We start from the raw sequence: 25,208 nt of genomic DNA on the forward strand, positions 1-25,208 counted from the left end.
ATATTCTGGTGGGTGGTGGGGGAACAAGGAGTCACAGACTAGTATCTGTATGAGAAATTTACAATAAAAAAATGTATCAAACTAAAAAATAGCATGATTTAAGGAAGTGATGAAGCATAAACTTTAAAAAATAAGAATATTATAAAGAGAGAGAGAAAGAGAGACAAACCAAGAAATAGATTCTTACCTATAGAGAGCAAACTGATGGTTACCAGAGGGTGGAGGGATGGGTGAAATAGGTAATGGGGATTAACGAGGGCACTTGTGATGAGGACAGGGCGATGTATGGAAGGGCTGAATTTCTATATTGTACACCTGAAACTAATATAACACTGCATGTTAACTAACTGAAATTAAAATAAAAACTTAAAAAAAATAAGAACATTGTAAGTTGTGTGGCCCATTAAGTCATAACATTGAACCCATGGATATGTTAATCCAAATCTGGCACGTGACTTGGTCAGTGATTCCATAATATTTACATGATCAATATAAAGTAAATGCAGCTGCCTGATTTTCTTCACATTTAGATCCAAAATGTGGGGAGGAAATGAAGGACCTGATTGTGATGGTGAAACAGCATAAATATACCAAAGCAACCTTCAAATATAAAAAAAAAAGAGAGTCTTTTTCATCATGATCAAGGGGGATTCCTCTTTACAGATCACAGAGGTCATATTATAAGAACAGAGAACAAAGTCTAGTACTTGGAGCTGCAGTAAGCAATCTTATATAATTGTAATTGTACGATCGCTGGTTTTGGTTTTTAACTTTTAGAATCAACCTATAAATGAGTCATAATTATAGAAATCTGTGAAATAATGAGTTTTTTATGATGTAGAAGTAAGAATTACAATAGCAAAGGCAGAGGAGATGAGAGGGGAAAGGACACTAAACTTCTTGTCTTTCTTGTCTCCTCGATGCAGACACTAAGTCTCAGTTTTCCATGGTTACTAGAACAGTAAATAGAGATTCAAGTACATTGGATGTTCCAGAGAAAGCCATCGAAAAGAGCAAGACCTGCTCTATTTGACTGTGAGTATTTGGGGAGGAAAGTGAGGTCTGGTTTAATCAAGTCAAATTCATGTCCATCGTAAAAGAAATCTGAGATAACATCTAAGCTTGATAAGTCAAGACGTTATGACTTTAAAGATAAGGAAGATATTGACAAAAACTGACCTCTACCCCAAATAATAGTAACATAAGTTATGGAGTCAACCACCAGAACTACTATTCTACAAATAGAAATGGTGCCAAGTGGTGCCCCATAAGGAGCAAAACTGGGATGAGGCAGGAAAGCCCTGCTTTTCATCCTAAGTCCTGGAAGCATAATATTGAGTCTTTAAACAGGTTGTTTCCTTTATAATATAGTGATTACAAAATAAAGTAGTACAGAATTACTTTCAATTTCTACTAATACCATCCATTATGGTTTTATCCACATGAAGATGAAAGAAACTACTTTCTAAACACAATCCTCTATAATTCTATCATTTTTATATAAGGAAATACTAGTTGCTCTTAAAAAAAACAAAAAAAAACAAAAAAAAACAATTGTTATCCTTTCTAGAAATTGCATTGCCGAGTGTTTTCTATTCTTGGATGTCAGTGCTGTTATTTGAAAGATTATATAAGGTAGTTTGGCTGACACTTTATAACGAGCTGTTACTTCAGTTCCAAAACCAAGCAGAAAATATGTACAAACACACCTACCACCCTAAAATGTACCCTCTTGCCTATCATTTACATATTCAACAGATTCAAGTTTTATTTCTGATGAGATGCTCAATGCAATAAACTCACACATTTAAAAGGCACTTGCCACTCCCTTGGCAAATGTGAAAGCACCTGGAGAAATTGCAGGCTTTTCAGAAGCCACCACTACCATGGTGCAATGAACCCTACACACACCTGAGCTATTAAGATTTCTTTCCATTGAGTGATCATCCATAACTATCGGCTGGGCCTTTTTTGACATTATAATGTACACTTCTCATTAGTCATATTAAAGAAAGTAGAAGATGCAGCCCCATCAAGGGACTGTTTCCAGATCTAGCTTCCAGCCAATGAAATCACATATTGGCCAGGTCTCCATGAGTCCAAAAAACAGATATTGAAGGAAGGGTTTGTGTCTGAGTCCAGACAGTGTGGTATCGGGACAATTCTCTTTTCACATAAAGTACTTTGTGGATATTGTTCTGCTGGGCATTATAAAGTCAAGAAGGCACAGCTCTTCCTGCTCCAAAGGCTGGCTGAATTCAAAGCTCAGGCCTCTCAACCTGTGGCAACATTACATAAAGGTGTAAGAAACTGTTTGAAAGGGGCTATGGCCCTGCAGAGTCTCTCCCAGGTGTCAGGAAGCACACTTTTTTTTTTATTAATTTATTTTTTTTGATGTAGTGTTCCATGATTTGTTGTTTGCGTATAACACCCAGTGCTCCATTCAATATGTGCCCTCTTTAATACCCATCACCAGGCTAGCCCCTCCCCCACCCCCTCCCTTCTAGAACCTTCCGTTTGTTTCCTGGAGTCCATAGTCTCTCATGGTTGTCTCCTCCTCCGATTTCCCCCCCTTCATTTTCCCCTTCCTACTATTTTCTTTTTTTTTTTTTTTAACATATAATGTATTATTTGTTTCAGAGGTACAGGAAGCACACTTTTAAGACACCAACTGTCACCCCAGCTTTCCGAAACCTTGTTGTGAAGGACTTTATTCCAAATCTAGCAGATAAGACAGTTGAAAGAATTTGGTATATATTCTTGTGGGCAGGTACCCTGAGGACAATTTTAAAGACTGTTCTCTCTCTTTCTGAGTAATTCTTCTTGAAAGAGTTAAGTCATTTCACTTGGAGAAACCATTTAACCATTAATCTTTCATTGATTTTATATAATTTTTCGTAACTGATCAAAAACACCGATTTCATTGCTTTTTCAAAGTCTTTGACTTAAGTATGCTGAGAAAATAGACTTAAAGTTCTAAATTTGACTGGGCTTATATTTTTAAAAATTGTTTTAATGCTTTTTACTCAGTGAAGAGAAAAAAAAATCAGTAAACGCTTTTTAAAAATTCACAGTTAAAACTGAAACAAGCCCAAGAAGTGATTATATTTGCATAACTTGATCTGTATTTGGAAGAAAATTCCACTGAAGACAACAATGGAAGCTTATCAAATCAGAATTTCACATAGATTTTCCATAGCCCTACTAATGAATACTGACTCATTGGTCAGCTATGGTGGAAATTTAATGGAGCTCTAAGATAGGAAATGTACACATCGGAGTGTGTTCAGTGCTTCCATGACGTCGGTATGAAAACTGCATGAGGCATCCAGGCCCTCCGCTGCTTTCTGAGACCACTGCTGGAGCACTGTAGTTGCGAATTCTTTAGCATTTTGACTGGGGCCAGACCCTGCCACTGAATTAAAACCCTTTTCATTTTGCCATAGTCATGAAAAATTTGGACTTTCTGTCAAATTGGGATTGTTTGGGCTACTAATTTGGTTTTCTATTTTTTCCAAAGTGGCAGATAACCTGCAACAGAATCCTCTCAAAGAAAATGATAACCGATGGGGTGCATTCTCAGACAGAACTGAAGGTATTGGTATCTTATTATATGAAGTTGAATCTCTAGAGGATCCAATACTGTCAGTGGCCCTGGAAAGGACATCTTCAGTGTAAAAGTCTGAGGAAAGCCTGATTCAAAGCAAGTGCTAGTTCGACCCCCAAATGTTTACATTCTAAGAATTTTCCACTTCATTAGTGATATGTATGTTCATGCTTCATAAAACTTCACCTTCCACAATTGGTTCAAAATGCCAGATGATTCTTGTTGTAACTTCTCCTGCTTAAAAATGGACTGAAATGGGTAGGTCAGACAGTTATTATAACCCATCTAAATAATTCTTATGCTAAGTATTGCTGAAAATATTAAGATCTGTTTTGCCCTGTTCCTGAGAAATGACTGGGTATTAAATAACCTTTTGACTCCCATAAGGATCAATCTTCCAGTTTTGTTCTCAGAATTAATCTTAGAAGGGTATCTTAGCCCATTTTCTAATTTCTTCTTATATTCACTTTTCAAAATATATCTATCTGCTAGAAAATTTAAAAAAAGGTGGGGGGGAAACAATGGACTTGATGCATATGGTTTCTTGTTAGGAAAATAATACATTTTACCTGTGTGATTTATAAGTGATTTCCAGTTATAGAAATCTACTTTATCACGGGTTCTATGTATCCATTCATTCTTTCTCATCCCCTTGGCGCCATAAGAGAAATGGTGGTAGTGAATAATAATAGCATTAAGAGCAGAGAACATTTATTGAATACTTATGTTCCAGAAACTCTATTAAATGCTTTACATGGATTATCTCATGTTTCTCTCAATGGACCTCTCAGTGGTGGGTGTAAGTATCCCCATTTAACAGATGAGATATCTGATCTTCAGAGAGGTCATAACTTGTTCAATGTCAACATGAGTGAGTGGTAGAACCAAGGTCTGAATTCTGATTAGTCTTAGTGCCAGAGTCTATGTTTTTCTATTGTGGTGACTAGGGTAGTCTAGAATATGTTGTTCTTTACTTTAGATACATTTGCAAAAGTACCTACTTATTTCAAGTTAGATTGAGCTTTTAGTTCCCCAGTTCCCAAATCCATAAATTTTCATGACACTAGTTTATCTTGGACTTTCTTCCTTGCACTCACTTCAGACTATGACTAAGGTGATCAGGTAACTTATTATCCAAATCAGGCCACATCTGAGAGTGAAAAGGGCTGCTGTTATTAAGCATGTTGGGACAATAGGTGTGCACCTGTATTGTCCAGGCACATGGTGACATGGGTTCATTCTAATGGGTCACTAGGATACCTTCCTCTGCTCCCTGGGGCAGAGCCCAGCTCCACTGAAGGCAAAACTAGGTATTGTTTTCAATGATACTGTGCTACAAACTTTATTTTCTCAGGATTAGTTTTCTGGACAACAGTTTTTTTTTTCTTTGTTGTAGAGCAGAACATTCAATAAGCAACCTAAAAAGAATAAAATATCCTAATATTTCTTTAGAGCTGAATAGCTACGGACACAGAGGCATATTCATTTATCACTGTTACAGTAAAAGTATAAGACGTCCTATACCTTTAATAAGTCCCTTTTCTTGCAGAGTTTTCAGGGAAGGTCTTCGGGTGATAAACTTCTTTAATCTGTTTTTAACTCGGTTTTTGTCACTTGTATCGGAAGCACTATGTTGCAGTCTGAACACTGGAGATTAAAAAAAAAAGATTTTGGTAAATTTCTCCTTTATGATTATTACTTTATTCAAATACGAATAGAAAGCAGTAGTTACGGAAATACCAGAATTAATAGCTCAAGCCCTTCTGTTTAGACACAGAGTATGAGTAAAAATTTGCCTGTATGAAAATATTAGCTCCGTTGCCACATGAATGTGCAATGAGAATGTGGTTAGTTCTATACATTCACAATTTATTTTCACTTTCATTTGCTCAGATTTAACATGATAACCTTTATCTGCATAATTCCACCTATCTGTATCTATACACAGAATTAAGGTCAAAGAAAAATTCATCTAAATTAAAGGAAAAAACTCTTAGACTTGTTCATTTCAACTAATTATGATTCTATACTGCCTGTAGGTAATTCAGGCATTTTCCAACATCCTGCCGGCCCAAATAATTTTGTCAATCTTCTTTTTTTATGTTAACTCAAAGTGATTTCTTTTTCTGAAGCAGATACTTCTTATTTTTCTTATTGATGTGAAATTACCATCAGTTCTAGGTGAAATTCCGAAACAAATTTGCTTAGACTTTTTCCATGTCTTCACTGGCCCCCTATCCTCAGCTTCCTATCCTAAGCTCTATCTTCAAACTTAGGTGTGTGTCAAATTCATTCCTGAACAAATATTAGCTGAATGTTTACTGATCATCAGCCTCCACGCTAAAGGCTGTGAATTCCATGATGAACATAACACTTAAGGTCTGGACCTTCATTAAGTATTGAGTCTAAATACATTCAAGGTATCTTATTATTAGTGACTGGTAAGAATTCATTGTCTCTTATAGATAAATAGATCTTGACAGGGCCCTCCCTTGTCCTAACCCAATTGTTGACATAATGAGAGGATTGGGGGCACTTTCTTAAGTAGGTAGAGACTCTTTTCCTCTTAAATCATATTTCAGAATAAGCCAATCATTCAACTGGGTTAACAATAATGTATGTAAAATATATTGAGACCTTACTACATGCTTGATACTTTCCTAAGCATCTAACATGATTTAACTTAATTCTACTGCAATGTAAGCTCCCTGTGGGCAGGGATTTTTGTAAACTTGTCTAAATGTTGTTCACTAATGTCTCCCCAATACCTCAAACATTGTTTAGCATGTAATGTAAATGTTCACTCAGTATTTGTTGGATCAACACTCACAATGATCTTTTGAGGTATGTAAAATAATTCTACCCATTTTAGAGATGAAGAAGCTGAGACAAAGAGGTTAAGTAACTTGTCCAAGGTCAAGGTTGGATATGGGAACAGTCTCATAAGAATTTTATCTGGTATTCTTATTTATTGGAGTATTGGTGAAAGAATGGAAAGCGAAAAAAAATATCAAGAGCTCAGTAGCTAGGGGGTATAAAACATTTGCTAAGTTATCGTTGTATGAGAGCTAGACATGAACCATCCTAGCCCCTTCTGAGGATCTCAGAAGAAAAAAAGAGAGAGACAGGAGAGACATGCAACTGGAAGAAAATTAATTGCCTGAATTAGAGGACTTGAAGTCAAATGTTCCTTATGGGGTCTCCAAAGAACCCACAAAAGTGCCTCCAGGAAAACGTCTGCTATAAAAGTCTACCTGGCCCAGAGTGTGAGAAACCTTCTTATGGCGGTCAAATAAGAACATTTTTGCATCCTCCTGCCCCTAGCTTTGACCACAAAGTAGTTGCAAACATGTTAGCAAGATGGGGATTTGGAGTAAAGTGTAAAGCTAAGGACAGAAAGAGGAAAACATCTTGCCTTCCTCCCAGCTAGCTGAAGAGTGGAGTTTTAATTTAATTTAATTAGTTTATTTGTTTGAGAGAGACAGAGACAGAGACAGCGAGAGAGAGCATGAGTGGGGAGGAGAGGAAGAAGCAGGCTCCCCCCTGAGCAGGGAGCCTGATGTAGGGTTCCATCCCAGGACCCTGGGACCATGACCTGAGCTGAAGGCAGACGCTTAACCGACTGAGCCACCAGGCACCCCTGGAATTTTAGTTTTAAATTAAGTTCAAAGTCTTGTTTATCACATGGGATTAGGTACTATTAAATAGCGAATTGAGATAATACTTGCCAGTTACCTGGACCATAATATTTTCTATTACCTTAAAGCAGGGTTCTAAATCCTGGCACCATTGACATTTTAAGCTAGACAATTCTTTATTGTAATAGGGGGCTGTCCTGTGCAGGAGTAGGATGTTGAGAAGCCTTTCAGGCTTCTATTCACAATAGGCCAGTAGGACCCTCTCCTCATTATGACAATCAAAAATGTCTCTAGACATTGCCAAATGTCTCCTTGGGGGGGGGGTGGAGGGGAAATTGCTCCCTGTTGAGGATTACTGCCTTAAACTGAAAAGTTACAGGATCTGTTTAAGTTCTCATTTACTGGTGATGGAAGGTCTGCTCACACACTGAGAAAACGTAAAGAAACTGTGAAAAGCAAAAAAAAAAAAAAAAAAAGGAAAAAAGTATTATTTTAATAATATATCTCTTTACAAATCATGTATATATATATATAGTGGGTGTATATAATAAATACTGTATATATATTTATATTATATTTTATATATAAAACATACATATCTATCATCTATCTGGTATCTATCTGCTATAATATATATAGTATAGACAGTACAAAGTATATATAGTATGTGTAGTATATATAATATATAGTAAATAGTAAATAGCATATATAAACAGTATATATATATTTACATGTTACATTTATATTATGTATATATTTATATTATATATATATAAAACATATATATCTGATCTATCGCCTACCTAGTATCTAACTGCTATCTATATAGTAAAGGAATTGGTTATAAAAGTACAATCACTATCATGGGAGGAGGCTCAATGGGTCTATCACTTGAAGAGGCTGGGAACCACTGCTGTAGACCAGAGATTGCCAACTGGCATACCAATGTTACAGGGTTCGAGTTACAGATGCCCTCAGCACTCAGGGTAATTGAGTAGGAACAATGCAGCCTGAGCCCCGGGGGCAGCTGCTGTTGGCTACGAGCCATCCTACCCATTCACTCCAGTGGGCTATACGAATATTATTTCCATGTGTATCTGAACTTAAAATTAAGAAGCACTGCTTTAGACCTGTGCTGTCCAACATGGTAACCACTAGTCACTTGGGGCTGATGGGCACTTGAAATGCAGGCTGTGTCAGAGGTTGAAATAATAATGTTTTAGATATTGTTGGTAAATAAATATATTATTAAAATTAATATATTATTAGAACGTATTTCTTGTTGCTTTTTAAAATGTGACTATGAGAAGATTTTATTATTTTTTAAAGCTTTATTTATTTGAGAGAGAGAGAATGAGAGAATGAGAGAGAGAGAGTACATGAGAGGGGGGAGGGTTAGAGGGAGAAGCAGGCTCCTCGCCAAGCAGGGACCCCGATGCGGGACTAGATCCAGGGACTCCAGGATCATGACCTGAGCCGAAGGCAGTCGCTCAACCAACTGAGCCACCCAGGCGCCCTCTTGTTGTTTTTTAAAATGTGACTATGAGAAGATTTTAAATTACACATGTGGCTCACATTATATTTCTGGACAGTGATACTAGATGATGAAAATGGCAAACAAACACAAATTGACTACCTAGTATATACATGGCAGTGCTGAATTTAACTATTTTGGATAAAAATGCATATGGCCTATGTAATTATAATACGGCAGGGTGTGAAGTACATGACTTAGGGATCTTAGATGAGGAATTGACCTCAGATCATTTTGGAAAAACAAGTGCCCTGAGAACCCGTGCAAGCAACAAATGCTTTTATAGGACCATGACTATCAGGCATTAACCTGATATTGTATGATTGAAAGAGTCATTCTGAGCATCTTAATATACTACGTATATACTATGGATATACTATCATATCCTATCAATTTTTATCTGGGTCCAGTCACTGCAGTGACCACTAATTGTATATGATCTGCTTCACACGATAGCTCTATCAAAGCCCCATGGTCTGGGTTCTAGTATTGGAGGCTGAAGAAACAAACACTTAACATCCTTCAGAAAAAAAAATCTTCCTCAGGGTAACTTTGGTCTCAAGCCTGTTTTTGAAATAATATGGCCTAATCAATCTAAATTTTCACAGGTTACCAAAGGTAATATTTTCTATTTCTAGTCTCACCTCAAAATCTTGTCACTTTCCATGAAATGGAAAGCAATACAGAATCAAAGGAGGCATTTTTCTTGCCTTTTTAGAGCTAGTTAAAATGATGTGATTAGAAAATACATACAGTATAGATGCAAGATTATGAAAATAATTCTATAGTGAGTTGTATCTTTCAGAATCCCTTAGGTACTCTGGTGATAGTATTCTTAATTTTATATATATATATAATATTTGTATATTATATAATTTTAAATATATAAAGTATAAAAATATTAAAATATGAAAGTATATATTATATATAAACATAAAATATACTGATAATTTTATATTTTGTATGTTTTACATATTATTATATACTTATATATAAATATATATTCAAATATATATGAATAAATATATATTTAAATATAGAAACATATTTAATGGAAATATTTACATAATTGTATAAATATATATTTATATATTATGTTTATATGTTTTATATATTTACCTTTATAATATTATATATAAAATATATAAAACACTTATGAAATATATGCAAAATATTTTATATATAAAATATAAAACATATATACTGTTTTCAATACCATCATCTGGCTCTACATGTGAGACATACATGTAAGGTACATTGGTTTTCCAAAGAACATGAAAAAATATTTTTAAATGCTTTGTCTTATTTCCTTCTCACAAAACACTGAGAAAGTAGCAGGGTCTTGGGTGTGATCACACTGGTTTTAACACAGCCCATTCTCCAAAGTGGCCTCTAATGATGACTTTCCTGGAGACAGACTAGAGTGTCCACTTCTATTTCCTGATGCCATAAATAATTATCCTCGAATGACAAGTCAAATTACAAGACTTTTACCATCACTCATTCCACTCATTTTGTTCTAAGAAGAGTAATGCAGAAGTTAAAGTCAATAGATGACTATAATATATGGCATACTTTTTATTAAGCAAATAATTTGAAAGCGCTATAAACACAAACTAAAAATGTAAAAAGCACATGGTTAAAAAGCAAAGTCCATCATGGGGTCCCTGTAAACAGCAGTAAAAGTCTTTGAATATGTTGGTTTACAAATCTGATTTTTACAGCCAAACTTATAAAACAGTTTATGCTTTTCTGTTGTCAAGGGAGAAAAACTTGCCAAATTGTTCATTTTAAGTATATACAACATCACCAATTAAGGAAGGCAAAATTTAAACACATGCCTATGATAATCAGGACATAGTTTGCTTCTGATTTCACTACTGATTTTAACAGAACAGTGTTCCTTCCATTTTCCCACAGCACCCAAGTGACCCCACACATACTTTTAGAAACTTGTAATCACACAGTGCAAATAAAAGGACACTTTACTGGAAAATACACAGTGTGGTACAATAATCCATCATTTATGAAAAATAGAATTCAGCCTTTTCTTTTTCCTCAGAGATTCAACTACTTTTTGAGGGTGAAGTTAACTGCAATTTAAAGATTTATGTTAAGCCAATGAGCAGTTTTTTTTCCATTCCCATTTAAACTTTTTATTCAAAAATGAAAAGAGACTAAAGCGATATGGGTTTAAATGCTAAGGTATTTAATCTGATTTACAGAGGAATCATTCTTAATTCTACATATTTTTATCTCCACAAAAAGTTAACCTGAATTGGATTAGCTTTCCAGGTAGTCTAGAATTTACTTTTATTTCCTTTATGCTTTCCTCTCTTTTTTTCCATTGATGGGTGATCTTTTCTTCTAAACCCAAACGGAATATTTTTGAAAGCCTAAGAATCTTCAATAACAATATACAATTTAAGTCTCAATACACAGGCCAAAGGCATTAGCTTTGAGCACCATTCTGAACCCATTGAGAGATTTAATTGCTGTTAAAGCTGCTCACACCAAAGAATAGTTCGAATCCAGGGCTTTATTATTTTTTTTTAATTAATTTGAGTGCAGTTGACACACAATTTTACATTCGTTTCAGGTGTGTAACACAGCGATTCAACTTCTCTATATGTTATGCTATGCCCACCCCAAGGATCGGGGGCTTTTTAAGACGATCTTCAATAAATATTATCGCATATGAGAATAGGCATTTGCACAACACACGTTTTATACCCGACACAGCCATTATGGTGTTAAAACCACCTCTAGGGGTGGGAAAGCTTATTGTAAGGAGTGCCCTTTGTATATTTATTTTTCAACTTTAGTAATGAGATGGGGAATCAGCACCGTTTGGACGATGAACATTCACTACTATTCTATTAAGAGATGAGAACCACAAAAGAAAACCCTCAAATTTTTCCAGAATCCAATGGTTTGGATAATATGATCCAGAATTGTGCATCTGCCAGAATTTTTCTTGCTGGGGACCTTATTTTGAAATATCCCCTTTTCCTGCCAAACTGCTGTTTTCACGGTATTCCCATGTTACACTTACATGCTGTTATTATTTGTTTTTAATTTGGAAATACTGGAGAGCTAACGTTTCAGAAATGTTGCTAAAGGAAATGCTATTAGAAACAACTTTCTAGGCTACTTGTCACTTTTTTGGTGAGGTTTTACATAGGGATCGACATCAGGTGTAGATAGATAGATAGTTGTATTAGTAGCTGAGAGCTCCCGACACTGTGAGTCTAGGAAGATGTTCAGGGCAAAGCTGGTGGCAGTTAACAATCATCTTACCGCACCGAAGTGTCCAGGGACGGAGATCAAGAAAGAAATGACAAAATAAGGTTATATCAGGCTCTTAATCCCAAGATATTTCAAAAACACTTCTCCAACCATCACATGGATTACATAACAAAGTTCTGAATTGTCTCCACTCATATTTTCCAATTATGACCTTCTTGCATCAGGAATTGCCCTGTTGTACCACTTCCTAACTTATGGAAACAAGAACGCCTTACCCAAAATTGATTGAAAAGAGAAATCAAGTTTAAAAAATTTCTTTTCCGCCTCCTGCCTGATTCCTTTAGAGGGCATACACGCTTGTGCTAATTCATGCAGATATAACATATACATACCGCTTTGCCCTCTCCGGCATGCGGTTTTAGAGCTTGCAAAACTATGCATGTTACTCCCTGTGTCAGAGTGGGCAGAAAGGGTAAGTTTGGGCTTAATAAACTGTTGGTCATTTCATATCTCTTGCCTTCACATGCTCAATGTAAACAGTAGTCATAATTTCAACCCCCAACTTGTAGCCTGAGAAACTAAATTATTGAAACTTTAAGTGACTTACTTGAAACACAAATCACAAATAAATCTGGAAATAATTGGAAGAGGGAATGTGGAGCATTTTAACAGCAGTGCTTTGTTTTAACCACTTAATTCCCACTTAGATATTGTAGGAATACAAAATAAATGATAAGTTCGAAACAGAAGGGTATGTGGACGGTATCTATCCAATGATTCATCGTTATGCTATCCACCCAATTTAAAGAGAAGTGAGAATTCACACAATGAAAAACGTTTACTTTTAGACCAAATTATCTAGTTTAAATGGTCAAATCTAACCATATTTTTCCATTCTCAGTGTCGATAAAGAGCCGGCAGTTTACTGTCATGTCCCTGTCATTCAGCCTTATGGAAATTCCATGACTGTTTTTCTCAGTAATAGATGTATCCGTGTATTCCACTTCTAATGCATTCATCTGTCTATGATGTAAATCATCATTGTCTTTCATGTATAGGCCTAATATTTTTATTTTGCTGATAATATTTCTGAGATGTGTCTAGGTTGATAATGTATTTCTATAGTGTGAGTCAGTGCTTTTGTTTAAACTCTTTAGTATATAGCTTTGAATTATATAACTTTCTTTTTTTTTCAAGATTTTATTTATTTATTTATTTGAGAGAGAGAATGAGAGAGAGAGAGAGCATGAGAGGGGGGAGGGTCAGAGGGAGAAGCAGACTCCCTACCGAGCAGAGAGCCCGATGCGGGCTCGATCCCGGGACTCCAGGATCATGACCTGAGCCGAAGGCAGTCGCTTAACCAACTGAGCCACCCAGGCGCCCTGAATTATATAACTTTCTTGATGATATGGTGATGATGATGCTAACTTCAATTCTGTAGTGCAAATATTGAGTAATAGTACCGCAGATGTAATGTGCCTTCAATTTTAAGTCTATCTGGTTTCTTTTTGTGAACCAGAGTTGGAAAAGATATTTGCTTCAAAGGGTATGAAAATACTACATAGTCAGGAAAAAAAGGGAAAGAACAAAGAGAAAATATACTTAAATAGCAAAAATCTATAGTGTGTGTAAAGACAAATGATAACATTTTTTTTTCCTGAAATGGAATCAGATGCAGCATAAGATGTAAAGATTCAGATCATCTTCTATTAACTAGGTATTTTCTCTTGTCTTTTTATGACTTGATACGGTGTCAGTAAAACTTTGTCACTTGTTCAAAACTTTGATAAATTTGTAGAGTAAGTGGTTACTGAGCTAAGGCGGTAGCTGATTTTGAAAGGGAAATGACTAAAAAAGGAAAAAAACAATGATACAGGGTATTAATCCAGACAAAAGTCACCATGTAGTAGAAATATGTTTTCCATGAGAAAAGATCGTATATTAAATACAGGAATGGGTTCTCTGCTGGTGACACAAAACAGGCGATAGCCAAATCAAATGAGAAGACCCCTATAGATGAATGCAAACATCAGAGACTAAAAATAAAAAAAAGCAAAACAGAGTTTGTTTGTAGGACAATAGAGTGTAGGCAGGACAATTCCACCCGAGAGGTAACAGCATGGCAAGATTCTAGGAAATTAACACTTAGAATTCTGTGGGGGAAAAAAAAGCCAAGTTGGAGAATGAAATGATATTCATATTTAAGAGTATTGGGCAATTTCAATGCTGATTTTACATACTGACTCAGATACTAGACCGTGCTTAACAGTTTTTGAATTGGGTGGGTGGTATTTAAATCTTCCCTCCAGATAGACAGAAATAGAGAGAGCTACCACTACATATTGTGTATTTGTTTGTACCTTTGTGAATATGTATTCTCAGAGGGTATAGAGGAGAGTAATATATGACAACTTTGAAGCTTTTTCTTTAATCTCTAAACTCCTGGCCCTATGTGTGATCAAGAATATGCTACAATGTATCCTGAATTTTGCAAACATAAACATTTGAACTAGGACAAAAAATATATGTATTTCAGGCATAGGTAGTTTGAGAGAAATCTTAAGCTAAATAATCAATATTTGAGAGGAAATGGTGGACTGAAGTATTTATCTAGATTGTAGGAAAAGTTAAATTTATATATATAAGATATATGTAATTTATAATTTTTATATATGATATATAAATATATATTTAACTTTTCTTAAATCTAAATGTTGTAATATGTATAGTATTAATCCTTTTAAAGCAGATTCAATTTCCACTTTAGCCAATCTGATCGTTCTAACATCACATGTATTATTAATAATGACCGATGTTCTTAGACTACTGGCAATGTGACAAGAAACTGTACCAAGTATGTTACGTCTTATTTAGTCCTCATAACCGTTCAATGTGGTGGGTTCTCTTATTGTTGTCCATTCTACAGATGAGGAATCTGAGGTTCAAAGAGGTTAAGTCACGTAGCAGATAAGTGGCAGAGCCAAAATCAAATGCAGGGCTGCCTGATTTCGAGCCCGTGCTTACTCCTAACCTACCCCACTGCCTGCCTGCCCCTCAGTTTGGCAATGCTGTCAAAGTTCTAAGGACACAGAGAGATGGCAATAGCCTCCCACTATAGTCAAGTACTTTCAATACTTCCAACCTAAGGTCTTAAATTATCTGCCGCACTTAACCTGCTGGCTGAAATGATTCTAGGTGGTGTGCATCGCTACAGACCTAAACGGGAAAATGAGTTGCCTTAGGTGAGATTAGTGAATCACAGGACAGCAACAGAGTTGATGGCTGAACACTCTCTGGATTGCCAGGCAGAACAGCTGAAGATGGCATCTGGGTTGCACAGAGCCATAACCACCGTGAACACAAATTGAGCTCTTCTGCTATCGGGCTGTAGGCAAATATGAGAATCACTCTCCATGCTCCAGGTAGTTGTATGTAGCAAGACAAGGATAAATATAGAAGTAGAGACATAGGATGGGCATTGGGACTCCCTTTTAAGCAAAGGGGCTAGCAACCTAGCCAGATCTCTTGATTTTTCTGTCCTTGACTCCTGTCATCGCACAATCTTTTTCAAAGACAGACCGACCTATACCTAGCCCACAATAGTATGAGCACATGCATTCTCATCTATAAACTCCTTAGCACTTCTCTCAGCCAACTCAGGAAATTTCATTCTTCTCTCTCTCCAACCACAGAGTCGGCTTGTTTTACTCTGGTTGCTTCATAGGAGTAAAGCTTCAGATCAGCATTTAGGGAGAAAGCAGATAAGAGCCACTAATCTATGGCCTCCTTCCAACAGCTAATGTTGCTTCTTTCAAAAAAAAAAAAAGTATATTCCTTTCTCTTTCATTCATTTCTTCTCTCTCTTTTGAATACTACAGGTTTTGGATTTTGAATTTGAATCTCAACTCTGTCACCTAACAGAGGTCAGATCTTATTCAAGCAATGTAAGTTCTTTGTGTCTCTATTTTCTCATCTGGTAAATGGGGCTGATAATATCCACACCAAGGACTGTTGTGTAAATTAAATGCCCCATTATTTGCAAAACACCCAGCACAATATCTAGTGTATAATAAGCATTCAATAAACACTAACAATAATGAATTATGAGGTTATGATAGATGCTTTCTATCACAGTCATGATTGTAATAATCAGTAAGTGAACAGAACAGATGGTATGAAAAATGCCCTCCTCATCCTCCACCTCAGTGTCTCTTATTTTTTCAACATTTACTGGGCATTTACTATGTATCTGGTATTATTAGATTATAACCCTAGCTGTTGCATAAATTAAAAATATATATTAATTTATATAACATTAAATATATATTAATATAGATACAATTTTCACTGCTATTTGGCTAAAAAAAAAAAAAAGTACTTGTGTACAACCCCAAGAGTTTATCTGTGATTAATTTCTGCCAGGTAGAGTATATTTCAAGACTTTGAACATGTGTTGAAATCATTGGATCTTGAAGAACTATCCATTAAAGACTTTCTGAACTGTGACAATGGATATTGACAGTGCTTGTCAGACTAAACCAGTATTGATTGGCTCACATCATGTGTATAGCAAAACCAATTTCTTTCAAGTGCTTCTTCCTAACTGAAATACATTATTGAGCCTTCCTCTCTGTTTATTATAACACCCCAGCTCATCATATGTAACACATCCAGGAAAAAGGTTTCTCAATGAAGGAAGCAGCAAACTATAACACAGAGAGAAGTGAAGGCACTTAGCAAGCCCAATAGTCTTGTACTGTAAGATACTATTCCTTTGGAAAATATCGATTCCTTGCAGAGTCTTGTTTTTATTTTACAATCCTCTTGAATATGGAAAGATCATGGACTAACTGAGCTTTGCTATTGTTTAATGATCCCGTGACTCTCATGGTTTCTACCCCTGAATGAAACTATTTTAAGTATTGTGTGCATGTTTAAGTTGTGGGAAAGAAAGTGTTTATATTGGGTCACTGCTGCCCTGCCCACAAATACACACAGCACTACACACACACACACACACACACACACACCCAAGGACGTGACTTTTCCCAAACCTTAGGATGTTTTCTCCAGTGAGCAACTCAGGTCCACTTTGGCCATATGCTATGTATTGTACAGTTTTATTATTAATTTGAATTTGCATTGTTCCTTTCTTCCCAAGAGGGCACATTTCTCACTGAAATTATGCTTTTACATAACGAAGAGCAGTTCTCATAATACCCCGTGAGTGGGAAGAATTCCAGATTTATTTTTTTATTTGAAAATATTATTATTAAACAAAACCTAAACAACATACCTTCCACAAGTACTAACTGATCATATCTCATGCTTTCTGCCGGGTCCTAGGAGCATTCCTGGGCCCAAAGAAACTTCAGTCCTAGTTTTTACTCCTTAAGAAGCTCACAGTTTACTCTATATAAATGCCTGGGGAAAGCAGGGTAATCCTAAATTCTTAGCATAATTCTCAGGGTATTCCTAAAATTGCCACCCCTCTAAAAAATGATCCTTCCAGCTCACATGAATCACTCTGATGATAAAACGGGAGATTTTGGTTAACTCTACAAATGCTGAATTCAATGTGGGATGGTGCTGCCAGTTTTTCTCCTAAGTATGGCTGGAAATTATTATTATTATTATTATTTTTTGCTTAGAAGGGTGATAAATACTACATGAGCAAAATATGTCATTCTTCAAAGCCCCTTATTAAGCAACAGAGTTCCAAGTTTACTTGAAAGTTCTAGATTAGGGTTTTTCCAGAGATAAGGATCCCTTTGAGTCCTGCCTCCTACCCCATACTATGGCCCAGGAGAATGGCTGCACTCAGCACCCTGGGCCATGCCCTTCCTCTGGCTTTGCCCCTTGCCCATGGCCTTACTCCCACATTCCCTCGCTCTGAGACAGGCTCCTGGCCTCGGGTCCGCTCTCTTGGCATTCTTTGCCGGGGTCATGATGTCCTGAAGAACGGCTAGTTGTCAGAGTGGCAGCCTCCCATGCTTTTGTCAGAGAAAGATCAGGAAATGTCAGGCCAGTCAGTTAGTCCCTCACAAAATAGTTTCAGTGGGACAGAACCTTCTCTGAGAGGAATCATTTTGACATAAGCTTCTAGCTATTTGCACCCAAATGTGCGTGAGAACCGCTGAGACCCTCCCCCAGCAGGGGTGTGCTGAGCAGATCTGAGGACACAGTATGTAGTCTATGGCTAAGTGCTGGGGGAGAGTGGAGCAGTTTGTCCTCACAAATGCTGACAGACAGCTGCAGTTTGCAGCTGGTCGTGAGCTTATGCTCGCTGAACAAAGATCTAGCTGGAGCCCGGTGAATACTTGGCTCCATTGCAATAATCATAATTCATAACATACATTTCTAAAGAAGGGGGGGAAAATAGGAAAAGACCCATAGAGGCGCATGTCATGGTGACACTTGATGTGGTCAGGATCCAAGCTACTTTATTTGTTGTCCATTTTTAATCTAGCTGGGGTCCTGTATCGAGACGGTGGTCACTGTTTGCATGTCAAATGACACTGCTTTCTGCTTGCCAGCCACACCTTCAGATTAGCTCATCTTTCCATTAAAAAATAGTGATGCGAGATGGACTTTCTGTCACAAACCAGTTATTATCTCAAATCTTTATTTTTCTAAATGAGTTCACTGTAATCAAATTGCCAAGCTTTTTCTTGTTTTCTGACCATCAGATAACCCCATTCTTGGGCATGGTTTGTGTTGGAGTCCCAGAACCATGAAATATTAACTCTGGAGTGAACTTGAGGGAACATAGAGTCAATACTCCTGACTTCTGAGATGAGGAAGAAGACACCCAAATTGTTTAAGCCCCTTGCCTCAGGCCACATAATAAGGAGCAGAAAGGTAAAGATTCGATTCAAGTTTCTCAGCCACCATTTCTGGGTTTTTGTCAGCATATCCTTATGTCTCTCTAATCCCGGGTTTAGTTTGACTAGAAACACTGTCCCTAAATCCAGAAGATTGCTCCCAAGGAGCCAGTTTTGTTGCCATAGGCGCCCACTACTGGCCCAGTTCTTCCAGTGACCAGGAATTTTATATTTGAATCCAAGTGAAATCATATAATTGTTTTATTCTACATATTCAGAAATAGAGACTTTTGAATAGAATATGGAAATATATTTACATTTATATGCAATAATTGTGCATAATAATATGAAAAATACATACCCAAAGGGGAAATTACAGTAGCTTTTCTTTTGACATGTAGCAACGCTAAGTGTTTTGCTATTATCCTTTTCTTTAACTTTTGGTAACCTGAAATCTGTAATAGATTATTATTATTTGGGGTATTAAGCCTTCCCTTTCCCTGAGGGGAGAGGATCCTGCTGCTCCCTGACACAGATGTCACTGAGGAGCGTGCTTTGCTGGATATCCTCTCCATGTGTTTCAGCCTAAATTAGGAGGGGATAGAGAGGATTGAGCTATGGATGGGAAAATGCATTTCACCGAGTTCCAACTCCTATGAAATTCGAACTTTTGGACTATTGAACAGGCTAAGATCTTGGTTTTCTTCAAGCATGTTTACACTTGACAAAGTAGAACTTCTGGTCTTGGAAAAAAATGTCTTTGGGTTTTTAAGGTCTCCGAAAGCTTCTTAAGACATTAAGTACCTCTTACATAAAATAACACAGTGATGATTTAAGACCGGAGGAACTGGAAATGAGAGGATTAAATGACCTTTAAAATACACATAGGTTTAAAATTGAAAGGAAAATGCACTTAGCAAAAAAGCATTTGGGATTTATTTCTAAAATATGGTTGGAAACATTAAGCAAACTCAAAATGAGGCGACGCGCACACATCCTCATTTTGACTTAAAGATCTACTTTAAATAACGCAACAGATGTAGTCATCAGCATCTATTCCAACAGGGACACTGTGGATGGTGAGAAAGGCACGGTAAGACTTGAGTAATAATAAGAACTACTGTCATTGTTATCCCTTAATCCTTCGAACTGTCAAAGCAGAACCAAGAGTAAAAGAGGAATATTCTAGCAGAATCTGACTCCCTCCCTGTTTTGTCAAGCAGTTCAGTTAGGAAATTTCCACCAGGAAATATTCCCTTAAATTAGTCATCAGAGAGCAAGTGTAGCTATTTTCATTCAATAGCATGGGAGAAAAAAAATGAAAAAACACCTGTAGACTTTAGTCTGAAAACATTCCTGACAACAACACTGAACAGGTGCTGGCTTATGTAATGGCTAAGAAAGCAGGGCGGGGGCGGGGATGGGGTGGGGACAGAGCCTTGCTAAGGAAAATTGAACTTAATTGCTCTGTTGTGAGGGAATGGCCAACTGAGAATTATGTGCTCTGGGTCACGTAACATTTTGGCAAAAATATTTATTTTGCCAATTTGGGGCCACATGAAATAAACTGCCACTGGGACACATGCTGAAGTCAAGAATGAGGGTGGGGCGAGGCAGATCTTCATGGTACAGTTTGGAATTTAATGGTCCTCCCTATACTCTCATCAAGCCTGACACACAGTCGGCGGTCAGTTAAAAAAAAAAAAAAGTTTAATAACTGCATAGTGTCTGAGCAAAATGCATGGTAGAAAGCACACAGGCTTTCGTGTTAAGAGATCGGATCTTGAGTTCACAGATCCACCATTAAGAAAGTGTGCGACTTCACGGCCCTGAATTCCAATTTCCTCATCTGTATAATAGGGGTATAAATATCTCAATTGCAATGCTGTCAGGATTAAATATTATGATGTAAAAGACCACAATGCTTTGTATTTATACAGGTAGGTTACCATCTTTCTTCATTTTCTCCCTTTCTTCCTAATCTTCATCATCCTTAACATCATTAACAGAAGTTACAGGTTGCACAGGACTCCATAAAACTGAGTTAAATGGAGATGGTCCCTGGGCTTTGGGAGCTAACAATTAAAAATCACAATACCTGTATGACTAAACAGAAAGAAGATATGGATACTTGAAATTTAGAGTACATATATAAAAATTATGTTAAGCTTATATTAATATTAGTGAACAGTAAAGACCTATGTCCATATAACATAGGAAGAGCCCTAGAAATTGTTTGTTGAGGCAACTTTCACTTTTTCTTACACTTTTGCACATTGTATACCAAATTCTCTAACTGCATGAGTGTTTATTAATTGCAATTTTGATGGAAATAAATATGCCGCCAATATAAATCCTTCCAGATGAATGCATGGTGGGAGTTACTACTACCACTTTTGCTAATAATAATTTTAAAAATAACGGTAATAAAAGTCTCTTATTTCATACATTACCTTAAGATTGAAATCTTGTGTCTAACCAAATAGAAATGGCAGGAGGTCTGCTTTGATAAATATGACAGCAACATTACCTTATATAATGATAATTGTTATCAGAATCGTGTCAGAAGTACATCCCATGCCATGCAGCCTCAGGGCACACAAATGTGTCCTTTAATAATCACAGCTAAAACATCTTTTCTATATTAAGAAAAAATTTAAAGACCCTTAACATCCAATTAATTGCAGATGGAATGTCAGTTCTGGAGAAAATCTAAAGATCCGAGGAGCTGAATTATGAGTGTGGGTGTGGGCGGGTGGTCAGGGGTGAAGGAGCAGGTTAGTAGGCAGAAGACTCTTTGCTTTGCTGCTGCAGTTCATAGGGCCATATCCACTACTTTCAAGCAAGATTAGCTCTGACTGGTAGAGTGAAAGAAAACTCAGAATGAGTGTCTTCTTGGTAAGCTTCCATACCATACCACCAGATGGAGACGATTGGTTATATTTATCGTCACTAGAAATTCTATTTTAGATACATTGGCCTCACTTTTTCTTGAACACATCCTAACTCAGGGCCTTTGCACATGCTGCTGCTCCCTCTGACATGAGCATTCTTTCTTTAGATATCTACATAGCCATTTTCCTCACTTCCCTAGGTCTTCTCCCAGATGTCGTTACTCACAGCTTCTCCCTCTCTATTCCAAATCACAAGCCTTCCCCACTTAGGTGTTCCCTATCTCTCTCTCTCTTTTTTTTAAAGTATCATGATCTCACCAATACATTTTTTACTTCCTTTTTTGACATCTTTTTTCCCCCCATTAGAATGTTAGCACCAAGCTTTGCGCAGTGGCAGTATCGTAGCCAATGAGGTTTATCCGAGGCGCGATTATTGCTAATAGAATGTTAGCACCATAAGAGCAGGATTTTTGCCTGTATTTTATTGTATTGTATTTATTTTTCGGAGACTCTAATCCCAGTACCTAGAACAGTGCTGGGTAAATGATAAGTGCTCGGCATACATTTATTGAATGAATACAAGAATACTCTGAAGTCCTTTTTTAGAAAAATAAAATCTCTAATTCCTCTTTTTAAACATTTTTAATGTGTGGATAAAACCCTATGTTCCAGAAAAGTAAATTTTTGCCTAATATTTTATAAAGAAGGAAAACTATAATTGTTATTATCATTGAAAGACTGCCTGAATTTATATCCACAACAGATCCGAGAAGAGAAAGAGACCCTGGCTCCAGGCCCTTTTCTTTAAACCTTGAACATCTAGAAAAAGTTGTGGCATTCTTTCCTTATTTACCTATTTACAGACAAGAAATCATGTTGTTATCCTTCCTATCTTATTTAAATAAGAAAAAGAGAACTCATATACAAATACATTAAATATTTTTCAAGGATACTTCTATATCCAAAGATATACTAAAATTGTTCTAGATGGTATTTATTAAGAGGAAGGTGAATGAGAGATGAAGGAAAAAAATTGTAAAGGTAGAAAACTTGCATGGCAAACAAAAATAAGAATGACAAGGATGATGAGGGTGATAAACTTCAACTCTCAGTATCAATTTAAGAGAGAGAGAAAGAGAAATTGATTGAGGGGCAGGTGCTGAGTTTCCTGGAGAGGTTGATTCTGGCCTAGCATGTGGCTGAGATCCCAGATGCCCTAAACCAGTACCATCAACATATGCAATTATAAATATTCCAGTAATCACATCAAAAAAGAACCAGCAGGCATTAATTTTAATAATATATTTTATTTAATCCAGTCTATCCCAAGTATTAGCATTTCTCCACATAATCATTATAAAAATTATTAATGAGCTATTTTAAATTCTTTTCCTTGTGCTAAGTCTTTGAAATCTGGTGTGTATGTCACACCTATAGCCAGCCCATCTCAATTCCGACTACAATACTTCGAATGCTCAGTCCCCACAGGTGGCTAGGGACAACCACATTGGGCAGTGCAGTTCTAGAGGAAGCCTCTGGGTGTCATGTCTGAACATGGGCATGTGTCAGTGTAGAGATGACTCCCTGGAGCCCATGGGTGGGGCATCGAGGCAGTCGGTCTGGTGATCTGACTCAGCAAGAGGCTTAGCTCCCCAACAGTGGGCAGGGATATGTCAGGAGAGACAGCTTTCAACTGCAAAGCCATGTGCCCATGACAGAAATCAGAGCCATCAAAACCAGAGACTTTTTCTGATGTGAGTTGTATTTCCAATTCTTTCTCCATATTGCTTTATGTTAGCATCTCAGTAAGACCCTTTGTATGGGGATCCAGAGTGATTCATGACAGAAAACAATTAGGAATAAAGCAAGGTGACTTTCACTGTACCTCAAGTTGCTAAAACAGGTCAAATGAGTTCCAGTCTATTCTTCTATCTGCAAAAATTAGACTTCTGAATTTTAACATGCCTATTGTCAAATACTGCCCTGTTGTAGTGTGCTCCCTGTGAAACATGATAGTCATCTCCCCAACTGGTTTTATACCCAAACACTAAAATAGATCTGGAAGGAATGAATGGTTTAACTCTAGGTTTTCAGGGGCTAGGTGTTTTAAGTTTATAATCTGTGCTTCCTGTGCTCAAGACAGTTATAATGATTTCAAAGTGGCAATGCTTACTCGACCTTCCTATTAAATAGAAGTATGTTTTTGAAAACTCATGGCAAAATACAAAATTTAAATTCTCACAAAGGGTCAGTTTCGGATAATCTATTTTAATATAGGAAAGACTGGGTAGGCACTGTCTGGTTTACAATGCATTCCCCAAATCATGGTTTTGGTCTGGGGAGAAAAGTTGGAGACACACACATTCAGGCATACTGTATACTTGACTACAGAATAAATTGGTTTTGTTCAATTTGAGGTTTGGTTTTGCTCTTAATTGCCATATATTTAGCAGACTTGACTGTACAATGATTTGAATAGACTACTGATTTTACTTGTATGCCATTTCCCAGTATGGGAATCAATTCACATAGTCTCAGCCAAAAATTATTCAAACTCAGAAGTGTATACGTCTCCCAACTTTTACATCACACACACATACACACACACGCACGCACACACACACACCACTCACAAAGGAACCCGTAGCATTCTATGGGTCAGGTGAGCTATATTGTGCCATAAACCATAGGATTTAATAATAAAACAACCAATCCATCATGACATTGAATACAAGCAAAGTGAATTCTGAGACAGCAGCTTGACTAGTTGAATAATAATAATATCCATTTCTACTAGGCTAATGAAACTGCAGAACCAGTTATCAAAACCAAAGCCATATTCACCTTGATTTTCAGCTGAAGCTTTCAGGACCAACTTTATTTTTCCTCCAAATGATTTTGTTCTTATTGAAAATAGTCATCAGATATCATTTTTAAATGTTCATCTTTAAAAATCCCTAAAGAAAAGTTGAACATCAATAGAATTTTGCTTTAATTTTAAGAACAAGATCATGTCTTAAATATGATGAGTAGGATGAAAATGTTGCTAGGAAAAAAGAAAAAAGAAAAAAAAAAAGAAAAGAAAACTGGCTCCCATTCCCCTTAAATTTTTTAGTGTGCATGTAAGTACTTAAAATATAAACTATATAGCAATTGACACTGTGAAGCAATACATAATCAAACAAGACACTGTGAGGCAGATTGCAAACTTCCCTCGATCATGTTTCCCAGCTTTAAGAAAGCAAAGGTCTAATAAACATGAACTTGAACTACAATGAACATACTCAAATCATCCTTAAAAAATAGGTATTTACAACAACAAAGTAGTACTGTAATGGCAAAGATAGATGAACTAAGCTTAGATCTGTGTAATATAAAAAAGGAAACTGATTATATAGTACAAATAATTTTGCTGTAATATGACAGCCTAATGACTTAAGTGCCCAGTATCGTCATTATGGT

The 25,208-nt window shown here is 36.6% G+C and overlaps 1 protein-coding gene and 1 pseudogene across 3 annotated transcripts in view; one reads left to right on the forward strand and one right to left on the reverse strand.

The window, feature by feature from the left end:
* Nucleotides 1-25,208, reverse strand: part of ARHGAP15 (Rho GTPase activating protein 15) — a 600,902-nt gene that overhangs the window by 247,345 nt on the left and 328,349 nt on the right. For all 3 annotated transcript variants that reach the window (XM_035008115.1, XM_035008116.1, XM_035008117.1), the window contains one exon: nt 5,132-5,254. In XM_035008115.1, the coding sequence (XP_034864006.1) occupies nt 5,132-5,254 (123 nt within the window). The remainder of the gene's footprint in view (nt 1-5,131; nt 5,255-25,208) is intronic.
* LOC118012798 lies at nt 22,126-22,235 on the forward strand (annotated as a pseudogene).

Source organism: Mirounga leonina, unplaced genomic scaffold, assembly GCF_011800145.1.
Source record: "Mirounga leonina isolate KUSES-001 unplaced genomic scaffold, KU_Mleo_1.0 Mir_151, whole genome shotgun sequence".
NCBI classification, from domain to species: domain Eukaryota; kingdom Metazoa; phylum Chordata; class Mammalia; order Carnivora; family Phocidae; genus Mirounga; species Mirounga leonina.